This window comes from Electrona antarctica (assembly GCF_951216825.1).
Source record: "Electrona antarctica genome assembly, contig: scaffold_196, whole genome shotgun sequence".
Lineage (NCBI taxonomy): Eukaryota > Metazoa > Chordata > Actinopteri > Myctophiformes > Myctophidae > Electrona > Electrona antarctica.
In genome coordinates this window covers 30001-52999 of record NW_027637154.1, presented here as the reverse complement: position 1 = coordinate 52999, position 22999 = coordinate 30001, and the positions used below count along the sequence as shown (strand labels likewise).

The 22999-nt window shown below is 44.5% G+C and overlaps 1 protein-coding gene across 1 annotated transcript in view; it reads right to left on the bottom strand.

Annotated features, from left to right (window-relative positions):
* Positions 1-6480: 6480 nt before the first annotated feature.
* LOC306919106 (uncharacterized protein) overlaps positions 6481-22999 on the bottom strand; it is a gene marked incomplete at its 3' end in the record, with an annotated part of 36062 nt that continues 19543 nt past the window's right edge. Inside the window, exons 6-10 of the mRNA XM_079531940.1 lie at positions 12127-12195; positions 9382-9426; positions 8311-8456; positions 7514-7839; positions 6481-6859 (exon numbers count right to left, since the gene is read on the bottom strand). Of these exons, the coding sequence (XP_079388066.1) occupies positions 6481-6859; positions 7514-7839; positions 8311-8456; positions 9382-9426; positions 12127-12195 (965 nt within the window). The remainder of the gene's footprint in view (positions 6860-7513; positions 7840-8310; positions 8457-9381; positions 9427-12126; positions 12196-22999) is intronic.

The following is a 22999-nucleotide window of genomic DNA, read 5'->3' as shown; positions in this document are numbered from 1 at the left end:
GTCAGCTCCACCCAGCTGATGGGCTAATTACACTCTGGTTCAGCTCCACCCAGCTGATGGCTGATTTACACTCTGGTTCAGCTCCACCCAGCTGATGGCTAATTACATTCTGGTTTCAGCTCCACCCAGCTGATGGCCTGATTACACTCTGGTTCAGCTCCACCCAGCTGATGGCTGATTACCGTCTGGTTCAGCTCACCCAGCTGATGGCTGATTACAGTGTATCAGAGACGGTCGTTGTCTGCGGTTTTCGCAGCGCTGGTGTCAGGGTTCGTTCACGTTATCAATAACAGACAGATCTACAAGCTCTCAACGTGTTGCAAAGGGCGCTGCAGAGACCGGCGCATCTGCGCTGACGCGACGCGCTGCGTTAAGAGCTTGTGGATCTGTCTTTTTTTAGACTCGCGACCCGCTAAACTGTAATCACATTGCACGAATATATCGTCTATTGGCGATCTTTGGCAGACGATGGGCGATGGGAAAACTTTGCTATATCGCCCAACCTTAGTGCTTTCATGTGAAATGAACCCATTCTGAAAACTGTTAATTTGTAAATACTTCAATCAATCAATCAATCAATCAATCAATCAATCCAGCCCTGCCTAGGGTGTAGGGCTGCACGATTAAATCGTGATTTTTGGATTTGGACGATGTCAAAAAAGAAAATTGTTTTTCCCTTTAACTAGGGTATTTACGGTAAATCTCTCTTGCACTCGCCAGCGGGCTGCCGTAGTTACTACCGTAGTTACTACCGTAGTTACTACCGTAGTTACTACCGTAGTTACTCTGTCACGATTCACCTAACCCACGATTCAATTCAATTCAACACGATTCACCTAACCCACGATTCAATTCAATTCAACACGATTCACCTAACCCACGATTCAATTCAATTCAACACGATTCACCTAACCCACGATTCAATTCAATTCAACACGATTCACCTAACCCACGATTCAATTCAATTCAACACGATTCACCTAACCCACGATTCAATTCAATTCAACACGATTCACCTAACCCACGATTCAATTCATTCAACACGATTCGATTCGATACGATTTTCGATACGATTCAATGGATATTTTTAAAAACCTCCTATTTTCCAGCACAAGAGACTTATTGCCATATTATACATTCATGTATTTATTATATCTTTAATTCAGCTAATGTGTCTAATATGCAAATTATCTCATTAACTATGCGCAATACAAAAATGTACCAAGCAGAATTAATTCTACAAAAATCATATTAAAAGTTGTTTCACACCCGGTAATCAGGTTGTTAATTAACAGGTTGTTGTCACACCCTTGGGGCACCTGCGCGCCCCAAGGGTGGGTGGCCCTCAAATTTGCTCCAGCCCGGGGGGCCCTCAGCAAGGTAAATCCGGCTCTGCACCCGGTAATCAGGTTGTTATATTATTATTATGATGTTATGTTATGTATGTTATGTTATGTTATGTTATGTTATGTTATGTTATGTTATGTTATGTTATGTTATTAATCAGGTTGTTATTACCCTATAGGGTCACTAGGGGGCAGCATGGTAATATGAGGTGTTTTACTCACATCTTTCTTCTTCTTCTCTTCCTCTTTTCTCTTCTTCTCTTCTCTGATCTGAGCGATGCGTTGCTTCTTCCTCTCTAGCTCCGCCTTCAGCTCACTCTTATCTGACATGGTACTGTGAGACAGACAGGCAGAGAGACAAACAGACAGGCAGAGAGACAGACAGACAGGCAGAGAGACAGACAGGCTCTTATCTGACATGGTGCTGCAGACAGACAGGCAGAGAGACAGACCGGCTCTTATCTGACATGGTGCTGCAGACAGACAGACAGACAGACAGACAGACAGACAGACAGACAGACAGACAGACAGACAGACAGACAGACAGACACATTGATGCGTGTGTAATAATAAAGCTCAAAGGACTGATTCCCCCCCCTCCTCAGTAGGGTGGGGGTCAGTGACTCACTGGACAACCGCCGTAGTCTGAAAACCCACCTCTTCAGACTCCATCATGGCCGTAGCCCCTCCCTTAGCCCGTAGCCCCTCCCCTAGCCCGTAGCCCCTCCCCTAGCCCGTAGCCCCTCCCCTAGCCCCTCCCTTAGCCCGTAGCCCCCCCCCCTAGCCCGTAGCCCCCCCCTAGCCCGTAGCCCCTCCCCTAGCCCGTAGCCCCTCCCTTAGCCCATAGCCCCCCCCCTAGCCCCTTAGATAGCACTTTATGTAGACTTAGATAGCATTTTAAACAGACTTATAGCATGTTACGTAGACAGCACTAGAACAGCACTAGAATTGCATTGTATGTAGTCATAGCACTTCATAGTACATATGTATAGTATAGTATAGTATAGTATAGTATAGTATAGTATAGTATAGTTTCATTATATAGATATTCCACTGTTACGTTCTTAGCTTACGCATGTTTCATGATCACTACTTTTTATATATGTGATGTAATGCCATGCTTTTTGTTCTTGCTTAATGTGTTCTTGTGTAAATCGCTCTGGATTAAGAGCGTCTGCTAAATGCCTAAATTGTAAATTGTAATTGTATCATTTCTCGTGACACTTCACATCACCATGTATGGTGACGCTCGGCTCCATATATGGCCGTCTCCATATATAAAGATCACGACACTGACCTCATCAAACCCTGGATAGCCTATAGATCTGCATATATGGAGCCGGCCAGCAACTCTACATCTGACCTCAAACCCTTAGATCTCCATATATGGAGCTGGCCTGTTCTGACATTCCATATGTTGATCCTTCCCCATCCATCCTTCCTCTTCGATGTCTCCCTGTTGACTGATACCTGTCCATTTAAACTCTAGACGGGCCTGTTGACTGACACCTGTCCATTTAAACTCTATACGGGCCTGTTGACTGATACCTGTCCATTTAAACTCTAGACGGGCCTGTTGACTGACACCTGTCCATTTAAACTCTAGACGGGCCTGTTGACTGATACCTGTCCATTTAAACTCTAGACGGGCCTGTTGACTGACACCTGTCCATTTAAACACTAGACGGGCCTGTTGACTGATACCTGTCCATTTAAACTCTAGACAGGCCCGTTGACTGATACCTGTCCATTTAAACTCTAGACGGGCCCGTTGACTGATACCTGTCCATTTAAACTCTAGACGGGCCCGTTGACTGATACCTGTCCATTTAAACTCTAGACGGGCCTGTTGACTGATACCTGTCCATTTAAACTCTAGACGGGCCTGTTGACTGATACCTGTCCATTTAAACTCTAGACGGGCCTGTTGACTGATACCTGTCCATTTAAACTCTAGAAGGGCCTGTTGACTGATACCTGTCCATTAAACTCTAGACAGGCCTGTTGACTGATACCTGTCCATTTAAACTCTAGACGGGCCTGTTGACTGATACCTGTCCATTTAAACTCTAGACGGGCCTGTTGACTGATACCTGTCCATTTAAACTCTAGACGGGCCTGTTGACTGATACATGTCCATTTAAACTCTAGACGGGCCTGTTGACTGATACCTGTCCATTTAAACTCTAGACGGGCCTGTTGACTGATACCTGTCCATTTAAACTCTAGACAGGCCTGTTGACTGATACCTGTCCATTTAAACTCTAGACAGGCATGCCCTAAAGTTATTATTGCAGCCGCAACTGGCAGCCGGTTCTCAAATGGCCCAAGAACATGTCCCCACTACCACCCTTAGATCTCCATATATGTTGATCTGACCTCATCAAACCCTGTACACTCAAGACACTGCCCCCGCTGCCACGCTTGGATCTATATGGAGCTGACCTGTTCTGACGTTCCATATGTTGACCTGACCTCATCAAACCCTGTACACTCAAGACACGCTCCATATATGGCCAGTACAGAATTCATTCCATGGTGCCCAGATTATGTTACATATTGGTTCATAGATTAACTGTGTTGTGTATATCAATGTGTAGGTTTTAAGGTTAAGGATGAATTATTAAACTGCTTCATATGAAATGTGTAGATTGAATATTATTTAATGCTTTGAAAGTCCATCGGCTCAGAAAGCCATGATTGATGGAACATTTTTAACTAAAATATTTTCTTCTGGGGGGTCCCTGGAACTACATATTTTGAGATGGGGGTCCGTGGCCCAATAGAGATAATTCTGGGGGTCCTTGACATGAAAAAGGTTGAGCACCACTGACATAGAAACATAGGTTTTTCAGAAAAATGTTAGTATTTAGAAGCCTTTTTTTTAATCGACCTCAGTCCAAAATGGGTTAATGTTTTACAGAGTAGCCTTTTGACATGAATATAATAATAATAATCAGCCTTTTGACATGAATATAATAATAACTGATTCAGTATCATGTGAAGAACAACAACAAAGCTGTCTTTATGTCTGTGTTCCATGACGTCACCACCATGTCTAACGACAGACAGCCTGCGGACAGAAACGGAACAGATCTACAAGCTGTGGACCCTAGAGTTATAAAGGATGGACGCAGCTTGTAGATCTGCTCTGTGCCCTGCTAGCTCAGACCGTTAGCCGCCTAGCTAATAATAACAACGGACCGTTACAATGTAGCCGTATTAGAACACAATGCAACCTAACGGCCGTTACAATGTAGCCGTTAGAAGTTAGAACACAATGCAACCTAACGGTTGTGAAGCTAATAATAATACCGTTACAATGTAGCCGTTAGAACACAATGCAACCTAACACCGGTAAACTATTACACTAATTACTACATCATAATTAATTACCTGTCTTAATGACGCAGTTCGCCAGGTGATAATAATGTGCAGATTGGATTAAAATTAAAACATTAAAAGGGTTTATTTTAACAGACGGAAACCAAATGGACGCTGCTGCTGATGATGCTGGACCTTCTGACAGGAGCGGTGTTGTTGTTGTTGCCAGGTTTTGCCAGAGAGAAACAAGCAAACCAGGTCTGTGAAAACAAGCCCAAAACTATAGGCTGTTGAAAATAGCCGATCTACAAGCTCACAACGCATCGCCATGCGACGCGTTGTGAGCTTGTGGATCGGCTATTATCAACAAAACAAATATTGGAGAAAAAAGCGACAAATGTGGAATAGACAGATACATTTTAATCTGGGGGTCCTTCATGGAGGGGGGGGGGGGGGGGGGGGGGGAGTCCTTGATGTGAGAATCACTCATGGTTTTAAATAGCTCTGGTCCATAGCTCTAATGCGTAAGCACATTAGAGCTATTGATTGATTGATTGAAAATTGTATTAACAGTTTGCAGAATTACAGTACATTTCAAGCACAAACTCAATACAAAGGCTGTTAACTGTGAGTGGACGACCCAATTAAGCATTACACTTGTTTACAACAGGGTCCACCATGTTCAATTCATCAAAACATTTAGAGACGTACAAATAGACATTTCTATATAGACAAAGAACAGAACAGGAATTCATCATAAAGGAGGTAAAAAGGGAAAAGAAACATATACAGTGAGGGGAAAAGGGGGGGGGGGGGGCGGTGGGGGGGATTCAGATTTTACGGGGGCCAGTTTCGAATTCCAGCCATCCGTAGGTGCCCTTTGAGAGCGGTTTTGAAGGAGTCAAGGGATTCGCATGTCTTAATGACTGTTGGTAGGGTGTTCCACATTTTGGTGGCATAGGAGCGAAAAGAATTTAGTCCCTTGTTTGTGCCGAATCTGCGTTGTACATGGTTCGTTGCACTCCCTCTGGTGTTGTGGGTGTGGACTTTGTTGACATTAAGGAAGTATCTAGACAGGTACATGGGTATCTTGGTGGAGTATCGAATCTTGTGGACCAGACCCATTGCAAGGTGCTGGCTTCAGTCCAATGGAGGCTCTCCTACATAGACCTCTATTGGTGAAGAGCATAGCGAACAGTGACAAAGTCCTGGACCGGAAAGAATGCACTGGACTCATATCAGGGCAACAGCCCAGCTTTAATGATCTTAAATCCCTTTATTTTAGATCTTTTTTTAGTAATAGTACAACATAAACATTAAAGAGACTTTAGTTGTTACTGTACAATACATTAAAACAGTTGCCATGTTGCACACATAGAATTTGCTGATATTTGTGCCGCCCTCGTTGAAAACAATGCAAATAAATGCAAAGAAAATACAGTGCCCTCTTTTTCCATTGAATTGTCAACAGTCTCGAGAGACTAACAGGGATTCACTCGACTCACGATACGGTTTTTCACAACACACATTTATTTGCCAAATAACTACTGATTATTTTTCAAAGTTATTTCTCTTACACAATTACAGTATTTTCTTTACAATTTCTTTAAAATGTTAAAATTTCATTTGTTTTAATCAATTCATTACAGAGATCCTGCATGTTCTTCTCTTTATGAGGGGCGCCCTGAAGGTTTGTTTGTCTAGAAAAACATTAAAAACGCCATTAACAATGAACAGAGTTTAATGCTTGTTTTGTCTGTCTCTGAGCAAATCTGCATGTCAGAGAAGGCGTTGGGGTGTATTTATCTATCTACTCTTCATCCACGTCGGGCTCTACGAAGGCGTTGGGGTCGTACAGATCTCGTTTCCAGTCGTAAGGGTCAAACAAAGGGCTTATCTTCTCCTGGGCAGGTTCGACCACCGCCTTCACCTCCTCCTCCTTGACGGGGGGCGTGGCCTCTGCTGGCTCCGCCTCCAGCGTGGTCTCTTGGGCGACGCCCACGCGGGGGGGGTGGTCGATGAGGCAGTCGGGGTCCCAGTAGGGGTCGCAGTCGTACTCCATGCCTTTGACCGGGGGGGGAGGAGGAGGGGGAGGGGGAGGAGTTGTCGGGGCTGGCTCCACCTTTACTGGTGCAGGGGGAGGAGCCTGGGTGGCGGCCTCGGCGAGTAGCTCCTCCTCCGTCTTGGGTCTGCAGGGTAGAGATTAAAGGAGACATTTAAACCCATGCATACCCGGAAAAACCCGATAACAAGCTTATCGAGTACCCGTTATCGACCCGGTATCGATAAGCTTCGGGCTTATCGAGTACCCGGTATGGATAAGCTTCGGGCTTATCGAGTACCCGGTATCGATGAGCTTCGGGCTTATCGAGTACCCGGTATCGATGAGATTCGGGCTTATCGAGTACCCGGTATCAATAAGCTTTGGGCTTATCCAGTACCCGGTATCGATAAGCTTTGGGCTTATCGAGTACCCGGTATCGATAAGCTTTGGGCTTATCCAGTACCCGGTATCCATAAGCTTTGGGCTTATCCAGTACCCGGTATCGATAAGCTTCGGGCTTATCCAGTACCCGGTATCGATAAGCTTTGGGCTTATCCAGTACCCGCTATCGATAAGCTTTGGGCTTATCCAGTACCCGGTATCAATAAGCTTTGGGCTTATCGAGTACCCGGTATCGATAAGCTTTGGGCTTATCCAGTACCCGGTATCAATAAGCTTTGGGCTTATCGAGTACCCGGTATCGATAAGCTTCGGGCTTATCGAGTACCCGGTATGGATAAGCTTTGGGCTTATCGAGTACCCGGTATCGATCGTAGATATATAAATGGGTCACACTGACCTGCAGGCTGGGTCGTAGCGCGGGTCACACAGCACCGGGACGCCCCCTGCTGGCAGATAGACGATGCTGGGCCGACACATCTTGTCTTTGGGGTTGCACAGGAAGATGATGTCAGCGTCGGCCAGTGGGTCGAGGGTGGTGGTGGGGGGGGGAGGGGGCTGGGTGGTGGTGGGGGGTGGAGGGGGGGGCTGGGTGGTGGGAGGGGGCGGGGGGGTGGTGGGCTGGACCCCCAGGGCGTTCTGGTAGCTGGAGGCGTCGGCCCCGTGTTCCACCTCTAGGTGGCGCATCTGTTGGTACAGCATCCGGATCCTGTCGATCTCGTACAGCTGGAAAATCACATATAATATAATATCACCACACCACACCACACCACACCACACCACACCACACCACACCACACCACACCACACCACACCACACCACACCACACCACACCACCACCACACCACACCACACTCCACCACACTCCACCACCACACCACCACACCACACCACACCACACCACACCATACCACCACACCACACCACACCACACCACACCACACCACTCCACCACCACACCACACCACACCACCACACCACACCACACCACACCACCACCACACCACCACACCACACCACACCACTCCACCACCACACCACCACCACACCACCACACCACACCACACCACACCACCACCACACCACCACCACCACACCACAACACAACACAACATAAAGTATTATTAACAACAACAACAACAACAACAACAACAATAATAATAATAATAATAATAATAGTATTTAAAGGAACATACTCCTTCAGTGTGTCCGATACTGTTGTAGAATCGGTAGTAACTCTGGAAGTCGGGCGTTCCTCGATACCACTTGGGTTCCACGCTCCTCTTGGGCCGAGAATGAGACAGGAAGTCATTGGCGTGAGTCGAGTCTATCCTCAGGTTTCCTGTTTGAGAACAACAGAAAACAAACAAAGGTGGCGCTATGAGCTTGTAGATCTGCTATTTTTCAATAGCTAAAGAATAGCATAATGCTTAGTTAAAACACCACGCAGGTCACAGCACGGAGCAGATTATAATACTATAACCGCCATATTAGAGCCAATTAAGGCCAGAACCAACACCAAACATAGATGCATATCAGTCATTGGAGTAATGTGGAACTCACTAGATAATGAACTTTAAATGTCCAGCTCAATAAAAACATTCAAGAAACTATATAAAGCAAAGGTCATTGATAGGTATATAGCAATAAATGAATAGTAATGTATGTTAAATATTGTATATTATATAATATATTATAATAATAATAATTATTATTATTATTATTGTTAATGTTGGTACTACCATCATTATAAATATAAATCTTCTGTTTTTTCTTTTTTTTTGTTTAGCTCTGTAATGTAATATTTTAACCTCATTTGCTTTCTATATACATAAACCGTGTACTTCTATTCTACTACTACTTCAAGGTGACTATTTGTATAACTGTTACCGGTAGTTTATTTTATTTCGGTCATTTGTTAAAAACAATACAGTATAACTGTATTGTTTTCAACAAATAAACTACCGGTAACTAAACTAACTATGGTAACCTTTATCTTAAATATAGTATCACTGATCAAATCAACTTAACTTACCTTTAAAACAATGTAATTTAACTCTACTGTATAAATGTATTAATAAAACAATGTCATTTAACTCTACTGTATAAATGTATTAATAAAACAATGTAATTTAACTCTACTGTATAAATGTATTAATAAAACAATGTCATTTAACTCTACTGTATAAATGTATTAATAAAACAATGTCATTTAACTCTACTGTATAAATGTATTAATAAAACAATGTCATTTAACTCTACTGTACCTTGAGCATTCTTTATCTTCACCAGAGACGTTCCTTCTAGCAAATCTACAGCCAGAACAAAGAGGAAGAACAATTTACAAGTGTGCGTGCGTGCGTGCGTGCGTGCGTGCGTGCGTGCGTGCGTGCGTGCGTGCGTGCGTGCGTGCGTGCGTGCGTGCGTGCGTGTTTTACAACAGTGCTGTTTATCTGTTAGGGATGATACAGTTCAGTTCAATCTGCTCATCATTATACAGTTCAGTTCAATCTGCTCATCATTATATTATTATACAGTTCAGTTCAATCTGCTCATCATTATATTATTATACAGTTCAGTTCAATCTGCTCATCATTATATTATTATACAGTTCAGTTCAATCTGCTCATCATTATATTATTATACAGTTCAGTTCAATCTGCTCATCATTATACAGTTCAGTTCAATCTGCTCATCATTATACAGTTCAGTTCAATCTGCTCATCATTATACAGTTCAGTTCAATCTGCTCATCATTATATTATTATACAGTTCAGTTCAATCTGCTCATCATTATACAGTTCAGTTCAATCTGCTCATCATTATATTATTATACAGTTCAGTTCAATCTGCTCATCATTATACAGTTCAGTTCAATCTGCTCATCATTATATTATTATACAGTTCAGTTCAATCTGCTCATCATTATACAGTTCAGTTCAATCTGCTCATCATTATATTATTATACAGTTCAGTTCAATCTGCTCATCATTATATTATTATACAGTTCAGTTCAATCTGCTCATCATTATAGGATTATACAGTTCAGTTCAATCTGCTCATCATTATATTATACAGTTCAGTTCAATCTGCTCATCATTATATTATTATACAGTTCAGTTCAATCTGCTCATCATTATATTATACAGTTCAGTTCAATCTGCTCATCATTAGTACACTGACACTGCGTGAAAAGAGGAGTTAACGGGCAATTATGGACACTGTATTTTGCCGTAAACCTCAAGTTTAGCAGCAATACAGTTAATATACGGTAATATACAGGTGTGATGGTACATATACAGTTAATATACGGTAATAATACAGTTAATATACGGTAATAATACAGTTAATATACGGTAATAATACAGTTAATATACGGTAATAATACAGTTAATATACGGTAATAATACAGTTAATATACGGTAATTATATTACCGGTACAATTCGGGAGTTTACCAGAGTTTGTTGGAAAGTTTAACGGGAGTTTCCTGTAATATACACCTCCGTATTCCATGCTTTTAGTGCAGTAGTACATACCGTACAGTACAGTACAGTACAGTACAGTGCAGTGCAGTACAGTACAGTACAGTACAGTACAGTACAGTACAGTACAGTACAGTACAGTACAGTGCAGTACAGTACAGTACAGTACAGTACAGTACAGTACAGTACCGTGCAGTGCAGTACAGTACAGTACAGTACCGTACCGTACCGTGCAGTGCAGTGCAGTGCAGTGCAGTACCGTACCGTACCGTACCGTACCGTACCGTACCGTACCGTACAGTACAGTAGTATCTGCTCATCCATGTTCTGAACCAGTGGTTCTTTTTGACACCGGGTCCATTATTTATTCTGCATCTGAGTCACCAAACCACCCCCCCCCAACCCCCATGGAACGCCCCCCCCCCCCCCCCCCCCCCTCACCATTTGATGAGTTTTATTTTAGAATAAACTCTACATTCTCTAATTGTGTAGACTTCATGTAATAAATTATAATGCAGATGTTTAACAATAATTTAACTCTTGAGAGCATAAAATGAAACCAAGATCTATAAGGGTCCATTTGGTTACCAGCTTTCCATAGTTTAGCTGCATGGGTTGATGGGGACCACCTGGAACCCCCTCAAGGACCCCTGGGGGTCCCCGGACCACTGGTGACCACCTGGAACCCCCTCAAGGACCCCTGGGGGTCCCCGGACCACTGGTGACCACCTGGAACCCCCTCAAGGACCCCTGGGGACCACCTGGAACCCCCTCAAGGACCCCTGGGGGTCCCCGGACCACTGGGGACCACCTGGAACCCCCTCAAGGACCCCTGGGGGTCCCAGGACCACTGGGGACCACCTGGAACCCCCTCAAGGACCACTGGGGGTCCCCGGACCACTGGGGACCACCTGGAACCCCCTGTAGGACCCCTGGGGGTCCCCGGACCACTGGGGACCACCTGGAACCCCCTCAAGGACCCCTGGTTGAAAACAACTGTTCTTTTTTTTCTTTTTTTTATCCCACGGTTTTGTAGCCCATTTTTCACCCCTGTGTCAATTATCTAATGTGATCCTGGGCTCTACACACCCTCCGCCAACCTGGGGAGAGCAACGGACTTGAACTCATGCTTCCTTCATGCCTGAGCGTCCAAGTTGCTCCTTTACACCTGACAGGGGGGAGTTTCCCTGGTTGGACGTAGCGCGTGGAAGGAACACGTTATTCCAACCAGTTCCTTTCCCCTCCATCAGGCGCCCCGGCTGGCCAGGGGGAGGCAGTATAGAGACCAGTTTCTTTCCCCTCCATCAGGCGCCCTGGCTGGCCAGGGGGAGGCAGTATAGAGACCAGTTCCTTTCCCCTCCATCGGGCGCCCCGGCTGGCCAGGGGGAGGCAGTTTAGAGACCAGGATTACCACCAGGAAAACCACTTTTCTGGACTTTAGGGTCATGTTGGTTCAGGGTGAAAGGTCAAGGTTCAGGGTGAAAGGTCAAGGTTCAGGGTGAAAGGTCAAAGTGTGTCATTCTACACACCTGGCAGGAACAGAAGGCACCACAGCGCCCTCATCAGGAGAACCTGTGACATCATATCCTCCTTGGAAACTGCAATGACATTAAATACAATCATGTAATATTTTTAGAAGGTCCTCGGTTTTACTTGATCTACAAGCTCACAGCACACTCCTAACACACTGTGAGCTTGTAGATCTAACACACTGTGAGCTTGTAGATCTAACACACTGTGAGCTGCGGCGGTGGATCAGCGGCAGAGTGGCCAGACGGGAGCCGAAAGGTGTCCCGGTTCGATCCCTGTGGGCTCCCCCAGAGTTAGTGTGGAAGTGTCCTTGAGCAAGACTCTGAACCCCTGATTGCTCCTGATGTGCAGGTTTGTGCCTTGCATGGTTTCCTCCACCATCGGTGTGTGAATGTGTGTGTGTGTGTGTGTGTGTGTGTGTGTGTGTGTGTGTGTGTGTGTGTGTGTGTGTGTGTGTGTGTGTGTGTGTGTGCTGCACTGCTGTAACTGATCACTAAACACTCACATTGTAGATCTGCTCTGTCTCACAGCATAGCTGTTCTGTCTCATTCTGTCTCATTCTGTCTCATTCTGTCTCACAGGCACAGCGTAGCTGTTCTGTCTCATTCTGTCTCACATCGTAGCTGTTCTGTCTCATTCTGTCTCACAGCGTAGCTGAGCCAAACACAGACGACGTCAGTTCATAAGTAAGTCCAACTGCTCAGAATACACTCACCTGTTCTGACTCCACATCCACAGTGTAACTCTCTCTAACACAGAGATCACTGCTCACTGCTCACTGCTCACTAAACACTCACCTGCTCCAAATCCACAGTTTAACTCTCTTTAACACAGAGATCAGTTCATAAGAAGCTCTAACTACTCAATAAAACACACCTGTTCTCACATCACCTCCACAATGTAGCTGACTGCAGTAACTCTAAAACGAATAGGCCTTATTAACGTTAAGACAGAAAACACTCACCTCTGTTCTGACACAACGTGAGTATCTGAATAACTCAACACACAGAAAACACTCACCTCTGTTCTGACACAATGTGAGTAGCTGACTAACTCAACACACAGAAAACACTCACCTCTGTTCTGACACAACGTGAGTAGCTGACTAACTCAACACACAGAAAACACTCACCTCTGTTCTGACACAACGTGAGTAGCTGACTAACTCAACACACAGAAAACACTCACCTCTGTTCTGACACAACGTGAGTAGCTGACTAACTCAACACACAGAAAACACTCACCTCTGTTCTGACACAACGTGAGTAGCTGACTAACTCAACACACAGAAAACACTCACCTCTGTTCTGACACAATGTGAGTAGCTGACTAACTCAACACACAGAAAACACTCACCTCTGTTCTGACACAACGTGAGTAGCTGACTAACTCAACACACAGAAAACACTCACCTCTGTTCTGCCTCCACAACGTGAGTATCTGACTAACTCAACACACAGAAAACACTCACCTCTGTTCTGCCTCCACAACGTATAGCTGACTAACTCAATACACAGAAAACTAGAGGTAAGTAAGTACGTCCAACTGCTCACTAAACTGCTCTGTGTTCATTGGCCGTCCAGCTGGGACTCTCTCTCTCTCTCTCTCTCTCTCTCTGTGTCTCTGTCTCAATCTCTCTCTCTCTCTCTCTCTCTCTCTCTCTCTCTCTCTCTCTCTCTCTCTCTCTCTCTCTCTCTCTCTCTACCTCCTGCTACATTTACTCTGATGGAAGTGTGATTTACTACAGTATAAAGTACATTTACTCTGATGGAAGTGTGATTTACTACAGTATAAAGTACATTTACTCTGATGGAAGTGTGATTTTTATTTTTTATTTTTATACGTTTATTTAACAGGGACAATACAAAAAACAATGTATGAAGTTGTAAAACATGAAACCGTTGCATTGTACCTAGGGTTTGTAGCCAAGGCTAATTTGCAACCCCAGTCCCTGGTTAGGCCTTTCTATACATCTAAACATAAAAAACTATCTTTTACTGCTACGCATCTACCTAAAACAATCATTTACATACAAATTTAAATACATCTAATCTAAGTACAAGCAATTACTAAATAAAACGGTTTTAAATGTGCCTAACGTATTAGTGTTCGCACCTCTGGCCCGACTTCAACCAAAGTTTAACTTGTGTAACAGGTGTATCCCTTGGCAGGGCGTTTCACAGGTGTATCCCTTGGCAGGGCGTTTCACAGGTGTATCCCTTGGTAGGGCGTTCCACAGGTGTATTATTTCAGTTGGTAGGGCGTTCCACAGGTGTATCCCTTGGTAGGGCGTTCCACAGGTGTATCCCTTGGTAGGGCGTTCCACAGGTGTATCCCTTGTACTGAGTAAGAGTTCCACAGGTGTATCCCTTGTACTGAGTAAGAGTTCCACAGGTGTATCCCTTGTACTGAGTAAGAGTTCCACAGGTGTATCCCTTGTACTGAGTAAGAGTTCCACAGGTGTATCCCTTGTACTGAGTAAGAGTTCCACAGGTGTATCCCTTGTACTGAGTAAGAGTTCCACAGGTGTATCCCTTGTACTGAGTAAGAGTTCCACAGGTGTATCCCTTGTACTGAGTAAGAGTTCCACAGGTGTATCCCTTGTACTGAGTAAGAGTTCCACAGGTGTATCCCTTGTACTGAGTAAGAGTTCCACAGGTGTATCCCTTGTACTGAGTAAGAGTTCCACAGGTGTATCCCTTGTACTGAGTAAGAGTTCCACAGGTGTATCCCTTGTACTGAGTAAGAAGACTGACCAAATGTGGTGTTACGCTTTGCTACTTTGAGGTTGCCGGCTGCTGATCCCCTTGTGATCCACTAGGTGGTCTATCTGGTCCTGATCCCCTTGTGATCCACTAGGTGGTCTATCTGAGGACAGAGTACTGCTGATCCCCTTGTGATCCACTAGGTGGTCTATCTGGTCCTTTTATCTGCTGATCCCCTTGTGATCCACTAGGTGGTCTATCTGGTCCTGATCCCCTTGTGATCCACTAGGTGGTCTATCTGGTCCTGATCCCCTTGTGATCCACTAGGTGGTCTATCTGAGGACAGAGTACTGCTGATCCCCTTGTGATCCACTAGGTGGTCTATCTGGTCCTTTTATCTGCTGATCCCCTTGTGATCCACTAGGTGGTCTATCTGGTCCTGATCCCCTTGTGATCCACTAGGTGGTCTATCTGGTCCTGATCCCCTTGTGATCCACTAGGTGGTCTATCTGCTGATCCCCTTGTGATCCACTAGGTGGTCTATCTGCTGATCCCCTTGTGATCCACTAGGTGGTCTATCTGGTCCTTTTATCTGCTGATCCCCTTGTGATCCACTAGGTGGTCTATCTGGTCCTTTTATCTGCTGATCCCCTTGTGATCCACTAGGTGGTCTATCTGCTGATCCCCTTGTGATCCACTAGGTGGTCTATCTGATCCCCTTGTGATCCACTAGGTGGTCTATCTGCTGATCCCCTTGTGATCCACTAGGTGGTCTATCTGGTCCTTTTATCTGCTGATCCCCTTGTGATCCACTAGGTGGTCTATCTGGTCCTTTTATCTGCTGATCCCCTTGTGATCCACTAGGTGGTCTATCTGCTGATCCCCTTGTGATCCACTAGGTGGTCTATCTGCTGATCCCCTTGTGATCCACTAGGTGGTCTATCTGGTCCCCTTGTGATCCACTAGGTGGTCTATCTGCTGATCCCCTTGTGATCCACTAGGTGGTCTATCTGGTCCTTTTATCTGATCCCCTTGTGATCCACTAGGTGGTCTATCTGGTCCTTTTATCTGAGGACAGCTGATCCCCTTGTGATCCACTAGGTGGTCTATCTGCTGATCCCCTTGTGATCCACTAGGTGGTCTATCTGGTCCTTTTATCTGCTGATCCCCTTGTGATCCTACTAGGTGGTCTATCTGCTGATCCCCTTGTGATCCACTAGGTGGTCTATCTGGTCCTTTTATCTGCTGATCCCCTTGTGATCCACTAGGTGGTCTATCTGGTCCTTTTATCTGCTGATCCCCTTGTGATCCACTAGGTGGTCTATCTGGTCCTGCTGATCCCCTTGTGATCCACTAGGTGGTCTATCTGCTGATCCCCTTGTGATCCACTAGGTGGTCTATCTGCTGATCCCCTTGTGATCCACTAGGTGGTCTATCTGGTCCTTTTATCTGCTGATCCCCTTGTGATCCACTAGGTGGTCTATCTGGTCCTTTTATCTGCTGATCCCCTTGTGATCCACTAGGTGGTCTATCTGCTGATCCCCTTGTGATCCACTAGGTGGTCTATCTGCTGATCCCCTTGTGATCCACTAGGTGGTCTATCTGGTCCCCTTGTGATCCACTAGGTGGTCTATCTGCTGATCCCCTTGTGATCCACTAGGTGGTCTATCTGGTCCTTTTATCTGATCCCCTTGTGATCCACTAGGTGGTCTATCTGGTCCTTTTATCTGAGGACAGCTGATCCCCTTGTGATCCACTAGGTGGTCTATCTGCTGATCCCCTTGTGATCCACTAGGTGGTCTATCTGGTCCTTTTATCTGCTGATCCCCTTGTGATCCTACTAGGTGGTCTATCTGCTGATCCCCTTGTGATCCACTAGGTGGTCTATCTGGTCCTTTTATCTGCTGATCCCCTTGTGATCCACTAGGTGGTCTATCTGGTCCTTTTATCTGCTGATCCCCTTGTGATCCACTAGGTGGTCTATCTGGTCCTGCTGATCCCCTTGTGATCCACTAGGTGGTCTATCTGGTCCTGCTGATCCCCTTGTGATCCACTAGGTGGTCTATCTGGTCCTGCTGATCCCCTTGTGATCCACTAGGTGGTCTATCTGCTGATCCCCTTGTGATCCACTAGGTGGTCTATCTGGTCCTGCTGATCCCCTTGTGATCCACTAGGTGGTCTATCTGGTCCTGCTGATCCCCTTGTGATCCACTAGGTGGTCTATCTGCTGATCCCCTTGTGATCCACTAGGTGGTCTATCTGGTCCTTTTATCTGCTGATCCCCTTGTGATCCTACTAGGTGGTCTATCTGCTGATCCCCTTGTGATCCACTAGGTGGTCTATCTGGTCCTTTTATCTGCTGATCCCCTTGTGATCCACTAGGTGGTCTATCTGGTCCTTTTATCTGCTGATCCCCTTGTGATCCACTAGGTGGTCTATCTGGTCCTGCTGATCCCCTTGTGATCCACTAGGTGGTCTATCTGGTCCTGCTGATCCCCTTGTGATCCACTAGGTGGTCTATCTGGTCCTGCTGATCCCCTTGTGATCCACTAGGTGGTCTATCTGGTCCTGCTGATCCCCTTGTGATCCACTAGGTGGTCTATCTGGTCCTGCTGATCCCCTTGTGATCCACTAGGTGGTCTATCTGCTGATCCCCTTGTGATCCACTAGGTGGTCTATCTGGTCCTGCTGATCCCCTTGTGATCCACTAGGTGGTCTATCTGGTCCTGCTGATCCCCTTGTGATCCACTAGGTGGTCTATCTGCTGATCCCCTTGTGATCCACTAGGTGGTCTATCTGGTCCTTTTATCTGCTGATCCCCTTGTGATCCTACTAGGTGGTCTATCTGCTGATCCCCTTGTGATCCACTAGGTGGTCTATCTGGTCCTTTTATCTGCTGATCCCCTTGTGATCCACTAGGTGGTCTATCTGGTCCTTTTATCTGCTGATCCCCTTGTGATCCACTAGGTGGTCTATCTGGTCCTGCTGATCCCCTTGTGATCCACTAGGTGGTCTATCTGGTCCTGCTGATCCCCTTGTGATCCACTAGGTGGTCTATCTGGTCCTGCTGATCCCCTTGTGATCCACTAGGTGGTCTATCTGGTCCTGCTGATCCCCTTGTGATCCACTAGGTGGTCTATCTGGTCCTGCTGATCCCCTTGTGATCCACTAGGTGGTCTATCTGGTCCTGCTGATCCCCTTGTGATCCACTAGGTGGTCTATCTGGTCCTGCTGATCCCCTTGTGATCCACTAGGTGGTCTATCTGGTCCTGCTGATCCCCTTGTGATCCACTAGGTGGTCTATCTGGTCCTTTTATCTGAGGACAGAGTACCGCTGGGGTCCGCTGGGGTCATGAACACATTTGAAAATGACCTTTAGTGAAAGAGAATTTGATAAAACTGTCAAAACTAAGCATGTTGTAGTATTATAAACTAAGCATGTTGTAGTATTATAAACTAAGCATGTTGTAGTATTATGCAATGATGCCATTTCATTGGTTTTTTATCCATTATTTTCAGTGCTTGTTTATTGCGAACGCAGTGAGCACTAACTATGAGACCTAGCAGAACACACACACACACACACACACACACACACACACACACACACACACACACACACACACACACACACACACACACACACACACACACACACACACACACAAAACGTAGCTTAAAAAAACTTTACTCTGATGGAAGTGTGATTTACTACAGTATAAAGTACATTTACTCTGATGGAAGTGTGATTTACTACAGTATAAAGTACATTTACTCTATGGAAGTGTGATTTACTACAGTTAAAGTATATACTATACGTTATACTGGAGGATCACTCTGCAGCAAAACTCCTGCGTTCAAAATGGTAGCGTAGAGTAACAGTATCAGGATACTTTAGGGGTAGAGTAGAGTAGAGTAACAGTAGAGTAACAGTATCAGGATACTTTAGGGGTAGAGTAGAGTAGAGTAACAGTAGAGTAACAGTATCAGGATACTTTAGGGGTAGAGTAGAGTAGAGTAACAGTAGAGTAACAGTATCAGGATACTTTAGGGGTAGAGTAGAGTAACAGTAGAGTAACAGTATCAGGATACTTTAGGGGTAGAGTAGAGTAGAGTAACAGTATCAGGATACTTTAGGGGTAGAGTAGAGTAACAGTAGAGTAACAGTATCAGGATACTTTAGGGGTAGAGTAGAGTAGAGTAACAGTATCAGGATACTTTAGGGGTAGAGTAGAGTAGAGTAACAGTAGAGTAACAGTATCAGGATACTTTAGGGGTAGAGTAGAGTAGAGTAACAGTAGAGTAACAGTATCAGGATACTTTAGGGGTAGAGTAGAGTAGAGTAACAGTATCAGGATACTTTAGGGGTAGAGTAGAGTAGAGTAACAGTAGAGTAACAGTATCAGGATACTTTAGGGGTAGAGTAGAGTAGAGTAACAGTAGAGTAACAGTATCAGGATACTTTAGGGGTAGAGTAGAGTAGAGTAACAGTAGAGTAACAGTATCAGGATACTTTAGGGGTAGAGTAGAGTAGAGTAGAGTAACAGTAGAGTAACAGTATCAGGATACTTTAGGGGTAGAGTAGAGAAGAGTAACAGTATCAGGATACTTTAGGGGTAGAGTAGAGTAGAGTAACAGTAGAGTAACAGTATCAGGATACTTTAGGGGTAGAGTAGAGTAGAGTAACAGTAGAGTAACAGTATCAGGATACTTTAGGGGTAGAGTAGAGTAGAGTAACAGTAGAGTAACAGTATCAGGATACTTTAGGGGTAGAGTAGAGTAGAGTAACAGTAGAGTAACAGTATCAGGATACTTTAGGGGTAGAGTAGAGTAGAGTAACAGTAGAGTAACAGTATCAGGATACTTTAGGGGTAGAGTAGAGTAGAGTAACAGTATCAGGATACTTTAGGGGTAGAGTAGAGTAGAGTAACAGTAGAGTAACAGTATCAGGATACTTTAGGGGTAGAGTAGAGTAGAGTAACAGTAGAGTAACAGTATCAGGATACTTTAGGGGTAGAGTAGAGTAGAGTAACAGTAGAGTAACAGTATCAGGATACTTTAGGGGTAGAGTAGAGTAGAGTAACAGTATCAGGATACTTTAGGCTACGAAGTGTAAAAGTATGCAAACATCAACATGTCAAAATGTTTTCTCAAAGTGGGTTAGTGTGATGGGGGGGGGCATGTGATGGGGGGGGGGGGGGGCATGTGATGGGGGGGGGGGGGGGGGGCATGTGACAACGTGGAACAACATCAGAGCATCAGCCTCGTTATGTTGAACTAACAGGAAGTGATCGTTAAAACCATAAAAAACTTCAAACAGAATCTGTTTCCTCGTAAAACGCTAACAGCAGCTCCCCCCCCCCCCCCTGCCCCCCACCCCCCGCAGAGCGCGGCACAGGACTGATTGGCCTGTCTATGGGAAGCACCTTGCTGGAAAGATCCTGCAGATTTGATTCCAAAAAGAGAATATTATATTCAAAGATTTGCACCACATGTTGTGCCCTGGAGACCCAGGAGGGGTCCCTGGAGACCCAGGAGGGGTCCCTGAAGACCCAGGAGGGGTCCCTGGAGACCCCTTTTACACCTCATGGTTCACAATCCTTTTCATGTCAAGGACCCCCAAATTGAATTAGCCTGTGGACCCCCATTTGAAAAGATATGCCAGGGACCCCCATGAGAGAGGATTTTTACGGCTCTAGCAGTGATTCTCAACCCGTTTAATTTCATGGACCCCCAGTTTGACATGCATTAGTTTACGGACCCCCCATTTAATGGCATTTCTATCGCTGGGACCCCCATTTATATTGTAAAATCAATGTTAATTTAACTCTGAAACACACTGACTATGAAGAAAATAGAAACCTGGCAGTGAATTCATGTCAAAAACAGTGTCTAAACACAACAGAATGAACTCATGGTGTAACTGGGTTAACCCATACACTGTGACTGCAGACGTGGAGACGTTCACTCAGATCTTGACCAAACTTGCCTGGAAGGTAAAAATTAGCCCTCTCTCCCAAAACAGCTGGAAACATCCTTTTAACTTTGTTCTTGACGAGTCCGAAAATGAGAGGGAAGTCGACTCAACTGCTGTTCGACAGAAATGTACACATTATAGAATAGTACATATACTGCTGTGTAGGCTACTGTAGTACATATACTATAGTACATATACTGCTGTGTAGGCTACTGTAGTACATATAGTACATATACTACATACTGTAGTACATATACTGCTGTGTAGGCTACTGTAGTACAGTGGTTGGTTATAGAATAGTACATATACTGCTGTGTAGGCTACTGTAGTACAGTGGTTGAATAGTACATAGAATAGTACATATACTGCTGTGTAGGCTACTGTAGTACAGTGGTTGAATAGTACATATACTGCTGTGTAGGCTACTGTAGTACATTATAGAATAGTACATATACTGCTGTGTAGGCTACTGTAGTACAGTAATAGTACATATACTGCTGTGTAGGCTACTGTAGTACAGTGAATAGTACATATACTGCTGTGTAGGCTACTGTAGTACAGTGGTTGGTTATAGAATAGTACATATACTGCTGTGTAGGCTACTGTAGTACAGTGGTTATAGAATAGTACATATACTGCTGTGTAGGCTACTGTAGTACAGTAATAGTACATATACTGCTGTGTAGGCTACTGTAGTACAGTGAATAGTACATATACTGCTGTGTAGGCTACTGTAGTACAGTGGTTGGTTATAGAATAGTACATATACTGCTGTGTAGGCTACTGTACACATTATAGAATAGTACATATACTGCTGTGTAGGCTACTGTAGTACAGTAATAGTACATATACTGCTGTGTAGGCTACTGTAGTACAGTGGTTGGTTATAGAATAGTACATATACTGCTGTGTAGGCTACTGTAGTACAGTGGTTGGTTATAGAATAGTACATATACTGCTGTGTAGGCTACTGTAGTACAGTGGTTGGTTATAGAATAGTACATATACTGCTGTGTAGGCTACTGTAGTACACTGGTTGAATAGTACATATACTGCTGTGTAGGCTACTGTAGTACAGTGGTTGGTTATAGAATAGTACATATACTGCTGTGTAGGCTACTGTAGTACAGTGGTTATAGAATAGTACATATACTGCTGTGTAGGCTACTGTAGTACAGTGGTTGAATAGTACATATACTGCTGTGTAGGCTACTGTAGTACAGTGGTTATAGAATAGTACATATACTGCTGTGTAGGCTACTGTAGTACAGTGGTTATAGAATAGTACATATACTGCTGTGTAGGCTACTGTAGTACAGTGGTTGAATAGTACATATACTGCTGTGTAGGCTACTGTAGTACAGTGGTTGAATAGTACATATACTGCTGTGTAGGCTACTGTAGTACAGTGGTTGGTTATAGAATAGTACATATACTGCTGTGTAGGCTACTGTAGTACAGTGGTTGAATAGTACATATACTGCTGTGTAGGCTACTGTAGTACAGTGGTTGAATAGTACATATACTGCTGTGTAGGCTACTGTAGTACAGTGGTTATAGAATAGTACATATACTGCTGTGTAGGCTACTGTAGTACAGTGGTTGAATAGTACATATACTGCTGTGTAGGCTACTGTAGTACAGTGGTTGGTTATAGAATAGTACATATACTGCTGTGTAGGCTACTGTAGTACAGTGGTTGAATAGTACATATACTGCTGTGTAGGCTACTGTAGTACAGTGGTTGAATAGTACATATACTGCTGTGTAGGCTACTGTAGTACAGTGGTTGGTTATAGAATAGTACATATACTGCTGTGTAGGCTACTGTAGTACAGTGGTTGAATAGTACATATACTGCTGTGTAGGCTACTGTAGTACAGTGGTTGAATAGTACATATACTGCTGTGTAGGCTACTGTAGTACAGTGGTTATAGAATAGTACATATACTGCTGTGTAGGCTACTGTAGTACAGTGGTTGAATAGTACATATACTGCTGTGTAGGCTACTGTAGTACAGTGGTTATAGAATAGTACATATACTGCTGTGTAGGCTACTGTAGTACAGTGGTTATAGAATAGTACATATACTGCTGTGTAGGCTACTGTAGTACAGTGGTTGAATAGTACATATACTGCTGTGTAGGCTACTGTAGTACAGTGGTTGAATAGTACATATACTGCTGTGT